Genomic DNA, 14,603 nt, shown 5'->3' with positions numbered 1-14,603 from the left:
AATAGATAATGTTGAAAAGTGTATAAAAGAACTGACGAATGAATTTGAATTAAAAGATAAAGGCAATTTGAAATACTTCTTAGGATTAGAGATAGATTATGATATAAAGAAGGGAATATTGAAAATTAGTCAAAGAAATTATTTGTTAAAAATTTTAAAACGTTTTAATTTTGAACACTGCAATTCATGTACAACACCTATAGATCCCAAATTGAAACTAGAAGTTAAAGAAAATGAACATTCAAAACAACCTGTCAGAGAATTAATAGGATGTTTGATGTATTTGATGTTAGGATCAAGACCTGATATAAGTTTTGCTTTGAATTATTTTACAAGATTTCAGGATAAAAATCAAAGTGATGTTTGGAAACATATGAAGAGACTGATGCGATATTTGAAAGGAACAGTAGATTTTAAATTAACATACAAAAGAAATGTTGAGGAACTACCATTTAAATGTTATGTGGATTCAGATTGGGCAAGTGATGAGTATGACAGAAAATCAGTTACAGGATATTTGATACAAATATTTGGAAACACTATACTGTGGGTAACAAGGAAACAAAATAGCATAGCAATGTCAACTGCTGAATCAGAATTAATTGCTTTATGCTCAGCAGTACAGGAATGCTTGTGGTTTAGAAAATTATTAAAAGAACTAAATATAAATTATGATTATATCAAGATATTCGAAGATAATCAAGCATGCATTTCAATTATAAAAAATCCTGAAAACAATAAACGCGTGAAGCATATTGACCTGAAATATAATTTTATTCGTAACCATTTAGATAAAGGTGATGTAGTTGTTGAACATGTGAGTTCAAAAAAATCAATTAGCTGATATATTGACAAAAGGGACAAATAAGTATGATTTTGAGTTAAATCGTAACAGATTAGGTTTATATTTATGTTAAATATTAATAGTATGATATTATGATAGTTTATTAAGTTAAGAGAGTGGAGTAATCATTAAGGAGGGGTGTTAAAATTATTGGTAATGATTACATGGCAATATTTGATGTTTGTTTTTTAAATATATGATCGTAGTTAGTAATAAAAAAAAATAAATGACTGTATTCATTGATTGAAAAAATATATTCGTCGAAAGCTTTTGTAGAGAGAGTTAATTATTACAAGATAAAAGAACCTTTAAATTACCAACAATTAACAGGAGTCTCATTACACCACCCGTTTGAGTGCTGTTATAGCTTACATTACCGTCGCAAATTACAAAAAATTACATTTTAAAAGTCAAATTAAACTTGTAATAAAAGCGCCATCTAATAACCAACTTGATAAGTTCAATCTTTCAGGATTAACTCATAGATGTCTCTCTAATTTTGTGACGTCAAATCATCAGATTCTAACTCGTTTCGTGATTCGTCGATGACAAATGTGCTGATCTGCTGCGACGATTTTAATTCAACACTAAGAAATGTATAAATTTCCTTAAAATAAATCACTAATGGCAGATTTCAACCCCCATTTCGCCAATTCGGGCGAAGATTTCAATATAAACGAACTAAGCGGGATCGATGGTAAATATAACCTTAATTTTTTTGTTTACATATTTTTAAAACATATTTCATCAGATATTTTATCGACGTGCGAAAAGGATTTAATGCAAGGGGAACTCTTCGAGGATGAAACGTTTTTGAGTCAATTAGATCCTTTGGTAACTGCGAATGATTTATCGTTTGATCTTTCTTTGGATCCACAAACTTTATCGCCACCGTTAGAGCATAATGTGTATAACTCGATGCAAGTTGATCGGTTATTCAATGGAAATAGCGGGTTAACATTGAATGAATTGCAAGGGCAAACCCCGTTGCAGCTGAATCAAAATCGTGTGGCTAACATTCAACCATCACAACAAACCGTGTTGATTTCTAACGTGAATCAACATCCATCAATGGTTTGTTCTAATTTACCCCAACAACAAATAATTGTTCAATCTAATCCTGTTCAAATAACTTCACCACCTCAAAAAATCCCAAAAACTCAACAACAACAGCAACAACACGTTGTTGTCCAAAATATTAGCCAAATCCCTCCCAATCAACTCCAACAATTATTACTTCAAACCAAAGTTCTTAAATCTGACCAACCATCAACTCAACAAACAACATTTATGTATACAACAGCCCCTTTAACGACTGTTACTACATCGAATACACAAAATAATCAATCTCAATTACATACTTTGGTTAATGGGGGACAAATATTGGCCGCTGGAATCCCGGTTGTTATTGATTCGGAGAATAAAGTTGCTATTAATCGAATTGCAACTCCTCAACAACAGGTTAAAGAACCAAAAGTAAAAGAGGTGAAGAGAAGTGCTCATAATGCTATTGAGAGGAAATACAGGACCAGTATTAATGATAAAATCGTGGAGTTAAAAAATATGATTGTTGGTGTTGATGCTAAGGTATGTAAAAAAAGTTTGTTTTATTATTACTTTTATTTATAAGTATCCTTGTAATAATATAAATATTGATTAACTTGACTAACTTAAGTTGCATTATATTACCATTATATTTACTTAAGGAATGAGGTAGGGATTATTAGCATTGAAACAACTATATATTTTATGTGCAATTGGCAGTACGAATTTTGCTGAATAGATGACATTATTATTCAAAGTGATTATGGATTTGGAGGAATAATTACCTATTCTGTAAAATCTAATTAGCCTGTTAATCAAGGACATATTTTATTTTGAGGACATTTCTATGTGTCCTACCCATACTCAATACTGATTATGTTTAACATACAGGGTGATTCACATAAGAACCGACAGAGCAGGGACATGTAGAGGATAATAAATTAAGATGATTTAACACAACTTATCTCTATACTAAGTTGTACCCTTGAGGAGTTATAGGTCTTCAAAGTTGGATCTTAAATTTTTTAAATATTGAATATTTTCGTAATACATTAAGCTAGAAAAAACAAATTTGGTATACGTTATTATGAGTGTACCGAGGGTATTAATTGGTAGCAAATTATGACCAATTTTTAACCTTTTGGTTGATTTAATACATTATTACCTCATTTCATGTGGAATTTAATTCTAAAACTTTTTTTACTCTTATTATTTTTAAAAAACATTGTTGTTTTCATAAAAAACTCAAATAACTAAAGACATGTATTTCGTAATGTTATTACTTAATTATAATTGTAGCAGAGAAAAACATTAAAATAGTTTCCGAACATTCTCTTTAAGTCACTTGTGGTATATTGTAGTGTGCCATGGGAAAAAATAAAAAAAAACAACTTATAAGTATCATTTACAACTGCTTCGGGCATTGAAATAACATTTAATGACTGTTATTTTTTTCTATGGCACACTAGAGACAATGTTCGGAAAATGTCTTAATTGTTTTTCTCTGCTAAAATTACAATTAATGTTAATGTATTGTACAGGGTGGGCAAATTTGGGTGTTATTATAGGCTATCTTAGAAACTATAAGAGATACGAAAAAAGTAGGTGCCATGTCCCGATCTCTTTTTTCGAGACTAACCCAATCCCGCAAACACCAAACCTCTATCTTCTTTTGTTTTTAAGTTATAGCCAAAAATTTCAAATTTTCGTGATTTTAAAAAATGCTCATATTTCGTTTATTTTTGAAATTAGAGAACTAGGGTTGATACGTTCTTAAGACACTTTTTTAAGTAGAATATACTGCCGTTGAAAAATTTTAAAAATATTTGATGATTTTAGAGATACAACACAAAGTTGTATTTTTTTAAATACAAACTATAGCAGATTATGGTTTTACTGAAAGGAGCATATTTTTAGCTTTCCAATGATGTATTGCACGCATGGTGTATTTGGGGAAAATAAGCGTTATTTTTTAATTCTAAAATATTAAAGATTAATATTCAAAATTTTAATTATAGTAGGCGAGGAAAACGTTAAATGCCACTTAGTTACTATAGTAACGTGATTATTAACTGATTATTTCATTCATGAATTTTTCGAAACGAGTTTCCCGCTTAAAAATTCCTCATTATCTTTAAATACATAAAGCGATAAAATTAAAAAATGACTCTTTGAAAATGATAAATAAGGCTCCATATCCCATATAAACATCGTTTTAATGGAAAGTCCGTTGCCCAGTTTATGATCCCTAATCTTCCTCTATCTCACCCAATTTCAAAAGAAAAGGTTGCTAATATGAAAAAACTTCTAAATCTCATGGTTGGGAAAAACTGGCAAGATACTACCGAAGATTTCATTCATTGATACCCAACTGTTCTAACCTTACAATCAGTAAGTTTAGTGATTGTTTAGTTCCTGAAGTTGTTGTTCATATTTAATTATTCATTAATTAATACGTTTCTTGTATTTTTAATAAACAAACTTTATCTACAAATAATATTTTATTGGTGAACAAAGTCAAGGATAAGACACTAAAAAATTTAAATCAACTATTCAAAGTTTTTATTCGTTGGTACAAAACCAACTTTATCCTGCACAATGGTACAAGACCAATTTTCTGTCATATTCGTGTAAAACCATATAGCAATTAGGTAGTAATTAGTAATTACTGTCCGAACCCGCCTACTATAATCAAAATTTTGAATTTTAGCGTTTACTATTTTGGAATTGAAAATTAACGCTTATTTTCCGCAAATACACCATACATGCGATACATCATTGGAAAGCTAAAAATATGCTCTTTTCATTAACATCATAATCAAGTATAGTTTGTATTTAAAAAAATACAGCTTTGTATTGTATCTCAAAAATCATTAAATATTTTTAAAATTTTTCAACGGCAGTATATTCTGCTTAAAAAAGTGCCTTAAGAACGTATCAACCTCATTTCTCTAATTTTAAAAATAAACGAAATATGAGCATTTTTTGAAATCACTAAAATTTGACTTTTTGGCTATAACTTAAAAACAAAAGAATATAGAGGTTTGGTGTTTGCGGGAGTGGCTTAGTCTCGAAAAAAGAGACCGGGACATGGCACCTACTTTTTTCGTATCTCTTATAGTTTCTGAGATAGCCTATAATAACACCCAAATTTGCCCACCCTGTACATCAATGGGTTCAGAAAAAAAATCTCTATCCAATAACGTGAAGAAAAACATACCGAGCAATTTGAAAATCAAAAGTTGTTAATCGGTTGAAATTGAAGATGGCGTTGGAAAAAGTTTATTTGTAGCATGAATCATAGTATTCATCAAACCATTTCATTTGATAGCTGGGTCATGAAAATCGGAAGGTAAATGACAGAGTTACAGCTTGCGGCGTTCTTGTGTGGAAATCTGTATATACAGGTGTCTTTTCTCTGCTAAAATTATATTCAAAATGGATGTATTGTACATCAGTGGATTCAGAAAAACAATCTCTATCCAATGACGTAAAGAAAAATATATAGAGCAATTTGAAAAGCAAAAGTTAATAATCGCTTAAAATTGAAGATGGCCTTGGAAAAAATTTATTTGTAGCATGAATCATAGTATTCATGAAACTATTTCATTTGATACTCCGCTCATGAAAATTGAATGTAAATGACAGAGTTACAGCTTGGGGCGTTTTTTGTGTGTGTGACACCCTGTATATATTTCGCCCCGATTTCCAACCCTTATAACTCGTCCCAGGGGCTTTATTAGCACGTATAAAAAAATACGTAAACCTTATTTTTGGCCATACCATCACTGTACCAAATTTCAACAAAATCAGTGACGGGCCAGTTCTGATACTTTCCTTGTAAGTGAAATTTAGCGTTTTCTTTGCCTACTATAATTAAAAATTTGAACTTTAATCTTTAATATTTTAGAATTGAAAAATAACGCTTATTTTCCGCAAATACACCATGCGTGCGATGCATCATTGGAAATCTGAAAACATGCTCTTTTCAGTAACATTATAATCAACTATAGTTTGTATTTAAAAAAATACAACTTTATGTTATATCTCAAAAATTATCAGCTACGTATATTTAAAAATTTTCACCGGCAATATATTCTACTCAAAAACGTGTCTTAAGAATGTATTAACCCCATATCTCTAATTTCAAAAATAAACGAAATATGAGCATTTATTGAAATCGCTAAAATTTGACTTTTTGGTTATAAAAACTTAAAAACAAAAGAAGATAGAGGTTTGGTGTTTGCGGGATTGGATTAGTCTCTGGAAAAGAGACCGGGACATGGCACCTACTTTTTTCGTATCTGTTATAGTTTCTGAGATAGCCTATAATAACACCCAAATTTGCCCACCGTCCTGTACAGTGTGTCCAAATTTCGATGGGTTTGCAGGGTTTCTCAGTTATTATGAAAGATAAACAGTTGCGGCTTTCGCGAACCTAAGCTACTTTTTTGTGAAACTTACAATGGCGCAAACCAAATATTCATAGCTCTCTTCGTTTTTGATATACAGGGAGTGTTTGAAATTTACGATTTTCAGACACCTCCTGTATCTCGGCTATTCGGAAACCTAGTAAAAAAGTAAAAACGGGCTCTAATAGGTTTTTTCACGTGGAATCCAATGGTGCACGTATAATTTTTCTAGTCGTCACGGTTTTTGAGTTATAAAGAGTTAAGTATTTTAGAAGTTGAGTATTCAGTATTTGAGTTGTGTTTATAACTCATAAAGAGTTAAGTATTTTAGAAGTTGAGCATTCAGTATTTGAGTTGTGTTTATAACTGAAAAACCGTGATGACTAGAAAAATTCGACGTGCACCATAATAACTGAGATACCCTGCAAACCCATCGAAATTTGGACACCTGTACAATACATGTTTTTTTAAGTTTCTGGTATAATACCATTAAGTCATTTATTCTATGAATTTCTTAGTTCGCAATTGTTTCAGAACTTTAACTTATCTGTGAGGTGGCAAAATTGATTAGTGTAATATCTATGTTATTGGTTGTCTTAATCATTCTAAGACTAAAATCACTGCAATAGCCATCATATAGTAAAAGAGCATTCTGTTGTAACGTGCTGCTTTCTTCTCAAACTGCAATTAGAGTTTTCTTGTTGGAACTATTATTGCAATTTTGGTTGCCTCACATTTTCCGTCTGTATCCCTGTTCGGGTCTAAATTAACATTACTTAATTAAAAAAAAATAAACGTTTGGTATTGTTTGTTTATTAAAACATAATCCATTTGATTTCTTCTAATGTTGTTATTTCTATCTGCTATAGATTTCCATGTATACACTCGTCTTTCGTGTAGCTTGTTGTTATTGCCATATCTTGTTCTTGGCAAAACTGAGTCAGTCTATCTCCACTCTCATCCCTTGACCCCGATCGAAAATCTTCAATAATGACTTCCTCTTTCCCCCTTCCTATCTTTATATTAAAGTCACCTATAAGATTTCCTTATTTCTTCTTAGACCTGAACCACATTAAGGCAGGTGCAGGTACAATGATGATTACGGTATGATTTAGAATCTAAATACACTGAAATATCTAAATTTAACATATTTCCGTGTATCTTTGTTTTGTCCATTTACATTTCTCCCGAGTCGGGCCATCTGGTTTTGATCATACCCATTATAGTAACATTAACTTGTTGCATTTCTTGAGGCACATTGCTTCATATAAACGTCTAACATTCCATGGTCATTGCTGCATTGTTTTTGTGATATACGTTATCCGATTTAGTGTACTGTTTTGTCTAATTGTCGTTTTCTGGTAAGATACAGAGAAATTCTGTTTTACTGTAGACCCTGTAGACGCTTACCATGTTATATGTATATTGTATAAAATGGAATTTGGCACCAACTAACAAAGTTTTCACTCACTTTATAGTAAATCATCACAGATGCAGCAATGATGGTGTTATTATCTTAACGCCCAAACGTTTGTTAGAATTTCGTTGATTTAAGACAATCCTAATCTAAGATAGAGTACTTCAATCGGCATTGAATTATGTTTATAAAATAGTAATAGTTTTGTCACACGTTAGGATCTGTACTACATCCAAATTGTACTCTCACTCAATTTCAAACTCACATTTTCAAAGGCTAAGTATTAATTTTTAATTACAATTAATACATTTTTATTCAGTTTTATTTTAATATCTTCTTTTGTACCACAAATATTTAGGCGTTTATCCACCTCATTCCTTAAGTAAGCTGTCGTACGAAAACGTATTTTGCCATTAAAAAATTAATTTTATTTTCAGCTTAATAAATCAGCAATTTTACGTAAAACAATCGAATACATCCGTTTCCTCCAAAACTCCAACGCTAAATTAAAACAAGAAAACATGGCTTTGAAAATGGCAGCACGTAAAAACACGCTAAAAGATCTCCTTTCGCCAACGAAAATCGAAGAAATCCCGCCGGATTATTTCCCGGATTGCACCCCACCCCCTTCAGATGTTTCAAATTTATCTCCCGTCCATTCAATCCCATCAAGCCCCGAATATCAATCTCAAGTAAAAGAAGAACGCGACGAAGACATGTCCCCAAAAGGTGGGATGTTGGATCATTCAAAATTTATTTTATGTATGTTTATGTTCGTTGTTGTTGCGTTTAATCCATTCGGCGTTGCTTTTAATAAATTGGGGCAATTCGAGGAACTTGGATTTGATGGAAAAAGAAAACTATTGTTTAGTAAGTATAAAATGTTAATTATTTGTTAATTTAATTATTTTTTTATTAATTTCAATAGAAGATGATGGTTCTTCATGGAGTTACCCAAGTTTCATTTTATGGGGAGTTAATTTCTTAATTTTGGGACTATGTTTGATAAAAATGTTCGTTTATGGAGACCCAATTCTTCCAAGTAAGTCGAAAGATTCCCAAAATTTCTGGAGACATCGCCGCCAAGCGGATATTTATCTATCAAACGGTGATATTTCCGGGGCTAAATTAGAATTGAAACGTTGCTTACAAACTTTTGGAACACAACTACCAAGTACTCGATTTGAACGATTAACCTCGCTTTGTTGGCAATTAATTCGTCAATGTTTTCATCGAATTTGGATTGGAAAATGGTTATCAAGGCATTCAGGTGGCTTCTTTTCCGATGGAATCGTTCGTTTTGAAGCGTTAACATCTTGCAGAGAATTAGCTTTGGTTTATCATGGTTTAAATCAGCTTTATTTGATTGAAAATAAAGATCAAGAAGGTGGTCATTCTTTGGGGTTAATACTGGCTTTAAACGCTACAAATTTAGCAGATTCCGCTGGAAACAAAATAACCCATTCGCAAATCGTCGATATCTACGTTGCAATGACCTTGAGAATCAAATCGAGTTGTTATCAATTTTTACAAAGCCTTTTACAACGATATTATATGGGTTTGGCAAAACATGCGTGTGTTAATTCTTGTGATGCAATCCCTTCGAGGTTACAATGGCTTTTTACACCGTTTGGGTATAAATATTTTATTGGATGGAAATTCAAATTTGATCTTAAACCTGAGGAAGGATTGTGTTTTGGAACATTGGGAAATCGAGCTGATCCAATGGCTTATGTGATGAAGGATTATAGGGAGTATTTAATAGGGAAAGCTTTGCAAACTTTGGTTGCACCAGGAAGTAAAATTAAAGAAGATGATTCAATGAAAAAAACTCATACTTCTGACGTTTTAAATTATATTCAATTATTGTTTGATAATGTTGCAAAAGATGTTTCAAGTGTTTTTGGATCGGATGTTTTACACAGTAAGTATTTTTATTAATTATCTTAATTTAAAATTAAAATTATTGCATTTTTTTAGAATATGATGATGAAATAGCTCATTGGTGGACAAATGTAGTCGCTGTGGGTTCATATTGGTTATTAGCCGAATATTCAAACGCCGAAAGATTATATTCTAAAGTGGAAAATATTCCTGAGTCTTTATTAAATTTGAACGATCCTCTCCCAAGAGCAATATTAGAAGCTTTTCGGTCCCAAAAGATGCTTTTTAATAAAGACCCACAAAGCAGAAATTCTGTACTTCAACAATGCGCGATTGCTTCGCAATTAATTGAAGAAAGTATCACTTATGGAAATTGTAAACCACAAACTAGTAAAGCTTTAGTAAGTTTAATTAATTATTTTTTGGTAAAATTATAACTTAATACTTTTTATGATCTATGTGCATTGTAGTTGCATTGCATGTTTATGTTAAAAAGTGCAATGTCTCTTCAGTGCAATTTGATTGTAAAAGAAAACCAACAAAATTATTTCAACATTTATTAATTTAACAAAAAAGTTTGAGTTGGGGTTAAATATAGTTGATTATTTTTTTTTTTAGTACGCCCAACTTTTGGTTTGTGACTGGATTTTAGAAACTCGGACGTCGTTTTGGGAAGACATGAAAGAAGTTGATAAACAAAATGTTTCAGTTTCAAACTCAATTTTATTATCTTTCCAAAGAGATGTTACAAGTTTAAAAAATTTAACTCAACATATACCGGTAAGTAGGTTTTTAGGGTTAATTGAACATATTTAATTTTTTAATAATCAAATCTTCCTCTTGCTCATTCCCATTTTATGTGGGGTCGGCTCTCTTAATATTTCTACGCCACATTATGTCCTGGGTTGTCAGTTCAGATAAATTATTTTCATTTAGAGTCTTGGACCTGCGGGTCCAACAGGTAGAAGAGGGTCGCTCTTTTCCTCTTTTGTACTCTAGAAGGTTTAGTGCTTTTCTTACAACATGATTTTCGTCTCTGGACATAACATGGCCACGCCATCTCGGGCAACTCTCTATAAGTATCTCAGGCAGAGGGACCACCTTGAAGTTGCTACGAACAAATCAGCTTGTTACTACGTCGCGAGGTCTTCCCGACCATCGCAACATTTTAATTTCGGTTGAATGAAGTTTTGCATAAGGGTTTTTTCTTTCCCGTCCAGGATGCAGTTTATAATTACCATTTTTGCCAGGCCACGTCGACTTTACATCGGGTTCCATATTTTATTGTTATTAGAGATCACAGATCCCAGATACTTAAGTCATGCAGCTTATTATTATTATTGCTGCTGGGCTGAGGGGAGCGGCCTCTCTCGTTACCGCGACCTATAAGATCTATTGTAACTTTAGCCCTCCAATAGTTTAGGGCAAATGTAGGTCCTTAATGAACCTTAGTATTGCTCCAAGGTCTTGTTCCTTTATGTTGGTAGGTGTCAAAAGAGCTTTACCGAAAATGTTGTGTCTTCGGCGGCCTTTGGCAATGCAATTACACAGTATATGTTCAGCCGTTTCGGGCTCCTCGTTGCAACGTCGACAAGTTTGATGCCCAGCTTGTCCAATGTGGAAGAGATGGTATTTTAGGGGCGCATTGCCGGTCAGGAAACCTGAGAGCGTCCTTAGATCCCCTTTGCTGTCGCATAAAATCTCTTTGGTTTTGTTTTGCGACGGAGTTATCGTTTGTCTATGACCTGGAAGTTCTTTCCAGCGTAAGGCTATCTTTGAAACCTTCCAACTGTTGACTACTTGTTTTTGGTGGCTTTTTTGTAGTCCACAACCAGGTTGGGGTCCAATGAAGGGCGTTTTCGCTGCCTCTTTGACCAGCGTGTCTGCCATTCTCATTACCCTCAATGTCTCTGTGATCTGGAACCCACCATAGAGTAACATCATTCCCTCTAGCGAGTTCTCTCAGGTTGCTGGTACACAACAAGGTAGTAGGCTGAGCCTTGACCGAAACCGCATTCCATGTGTTTCCTCTGTGATCTGTTCACCCTAAGGGGCTAAAGCGGAGCTCTGATGAACACTTACTTCCACTTCGAATTCTTGACTGGGACCCAACTATGGTATTAACATTGTGTTCTCCTCTAAGAGATCGCCAAACTATTTTCCGCGGCACCCGATCAAATGCCTGCTCAAGTCTATGAATATTAAATACAGAACTTCTTTGTTCAGACGGTGCTTTCCCGTTATTACGCTAACTGCCTGTATTGCATTGGTAGCTGATTTAGAGGGTGTGAATTCAAACTGGTTCCGGGTAATTGATGTCAGAAGTTGGATAAGTCTGTTGATTATGCGTACCTATATTTTGAAGGTGTGAGATGTTAATTTTATCTTATCGGGGCCCTTTATGGTTTATCATCTTAGCCACAGCCACCTCCACTTCGTACAGTCTGTTCTCCTTGACTAGCTTTTCAACTGGTGGTAGAGAGTCCACACTCAATGCTTGGCTATTCATCGTGCATTAGCTGCTAATATTCATACAACCGGCTGTTTATGTCATCGTTGATTTCTCTTTATACCCTGAGTTACAATATATCTATTTTTGGCAAATTCAGATTCTCGATTTGATTATAGGAAGCTTCTCTACACTTGGTTGTGGCCTGAACTACAGCCTTTTTTGCTGCAACTTTGGACTTTTTGTAGTTGATGCGATCAGCTTTTTATTTCGCTGTCGGCCAAGTTTTGAACCAGGTCGGCACTTTGCCTATGTTGAGACGCGCTTTATGGAGGCCATACACCTTAGGGTTTGTATGATGGTTTTAGCCTTACATGCATAACCGGCAGGCAAACCCTAAGGTGTATGATATTGTATATCCATATTGCGAGGATTATAATTAAGAAATAGATGAAGGTTATAGAAACTTCTTTCTCGCTCAAAAAAAGAAACTCTTTAAGTGTCCATTTTCGACTCGCGGTGTCTTATAATATTTTATCCGTCTGCCCTCATTTTCGTACGTTTTTTGAATGTGCAAGATATGTATGTTCTGGTTTTTTTGGATTGTTTTAATATTTTATCATATCGTTAGGCCTATCGTTGTTTTATCGCTTTTTGGTTTGTGTTGATGTGCTCAAAAATAATATTTTTTTTTCTTACGTGGTGCAATAGTCATGGTTCGGCGATCTTTTTTAAAACTTTGACTATTCAAACTGATGATGGCCTGAATATGGCCGAAAACCGGTTTTTTGAGTAAATGAAATTAAAATTATTTAGCGAGAAAGAAGTTTCTATTGCCTTCATCTATTTCTAAGGTGTATGGCCTCCATTAGATAGTCCCAATTTGTCAATGGCTTTGCTCTTGCACTCCTTCTCGAAACCCATGCACATCTCGTCAGCCGTGGCATAAGAAATTTTTATATCCTTTTCAGGTATTCCCTTAGCTCTTCGAGAAGTGTGTCACCTTTTGGCCCAGAGACATTTTTCCATTTAATTCGAATTATCCGATCCATAGTCTTCATAATAGGTTTCGGTAAAGTGCATACACCCATCAGTATTCTATGTTGAGTAGTCAGTGCTTTACCTGGTATAATTTTGCAATCCTTATTGCAGTCCCCTTTTGAGTTTTTATTAGCCAGATGAAGTCAATTTATAGTGACCTTCATACAATTTGGTAGGAGACCAGGTTTTTGAAAGTTGTGGTTTATCACACTCAAATCATGACGTGAGCAGAATTCCAGGATACTTTTTCCCCTCTTTTTTCGATGTCGTACCTATACCCTCCATGGACGCATACATAGGTGGTGCTATTTTTTCCAAAATAGCCGTTCTTTTAAACAGACTTATTCAAGTCTGTTTAGGTCATGAGCTCATCTAGGCCTTTCCAGAATGACTCCTTTTCCGGTTTTGTACACTTCGTCTGAGGCTTATCCAGTGTAGGTATGACTCCAACGCTATTCTGCTTGTTATTCGTTCTTTAGTAGACCAGTTGATACCCTTGTACTCTTCCACCGCGTCTTCTTAGTGCAGCATAGGTTTGCTTGTCCTTTTCAGTATTTCTGCAAGTTCTTGATTGCATTCAGTAAGTTCTTTCTTAACTTGATGTATAAATCGCAAACTATGATTCTTGTCATTTTAGCCATCGCTTTGGGGGAACGCCCTAGCCATTGATACTATATTAATTGGACGAAGGCTACTCCAAAGCCTTTTACACCAAAATTGTTATTAATCAAATAATTACATATTGTTTTGTTTTTAGTCTGCAATTTCAAGAGTGTTTCTGTATGAAGCAACCTCAAGATTAATGGCGGGAGCAGCACCAGGAAGAACTCAACAACTTCTAGATAAAAGTTTAAGACATCGACATGCAAAGCCTTCAATTATTTGTGGGAAAGATAAAAACCATCAAGATTTAGGTGGAGAAAGGCAACATGCCACAGCTTTATATTTGGCATGTAGGCATTTACCAGGGCAGTTATTGTCATCGCCTGGTGAAAAAGCAGGGATGTTAGCAGAAGCTGCAAAAACGTTGGAGAGAATTGGTGATAAAAAGAAGTTGCAGGATTGTTATAAATTGATGAAAACGCTTGGACCGAATTCGGTTACTAATTAGTAAGAATTAAGGTAGGATTTTTTTGATTAATTTATTTTAAGATTTGTTTTTATAAATTGTACATAATATTTTTATTAATAATAAAAAAAATTTATAAAAGATGTTGAGATGTTTGAAAGAAAATCCAACCTCTCATTCTAATGAATCCTTTAAAACACATATTTTTACAAGAATAAAATTTTTGTTCCTGGATTAAAATTAAAATTCAACTATTTTAATCCTTCCTTTTTTCCACAATTCAATCACCATATCTAAAAGCAAATATTCCCATTTATTACGTTTAAACAAACAATTTCTATTCAAAAGGGGATTGTAAATATTGACCCGTGATGTACCCACTTTTCGTGGTGAAATGATCTGTGTATGAATAATTGAAAATGAAACAGTAACACAAAATTTTA

The 14,603-nt window shown here is 33.5% G+C and overlaps 1 protein-coding gene across 1 annotated transcript; it reads left to right on the top strand.

The window, feature by feature from the left end:
* Nucleotides 1–1,383: 1,383 nt before the first annotated feature.
* Nucleotides 1,384–14,303, top strand: SREB (Sterol regulatory element binding protein). Its single transcript, XM_023050987.2, has 7 exons — nucleotides 1,384–1,541; nucleotides 1,596–2,431; nucleotides 8,155–8,587; nucleotides 8,646–9,641; nucleotides 9,698–10,002; nucleotides 10,220–10,381; nucleotides 13,849–14,303. The coding sequence occupies exons 1-7, from the start codon at nucleotides 1,469–1,471 to the stop codon at nucleotides 14,200–14,202; spliced, it is 3,159 nt and encodes a 1,052-aa protein (XP_022906755.2). The 5' UTR covers nucleotides 1,384–1,468; the 3' UTR covers nucleotides 14,203–14,303.
* Nucleotides 14,304–14,603: the final 300 nt, after the last annotated feature.

This window comes from Onthophagus taurus, chromosome 11 (genome assembly GCF_036711975.1).
Source record: "Onthophagus taurus isolate NC chromosome 11, IU_Otau_3.0, whole genome shotgun sequence".
Classification (NCBI taxonomy): Eukaryota; Metazoa; Arthropoda; class Insecta; order Coleoptera; family Scarabaeidae; genus Onthophagus; species Onthophagus taurus.
The sequence above is the reverse complement of the archived record's forward strand: the minus strand, read 5'-3'. Positions and strand labels throughout refer to the sequence as shown.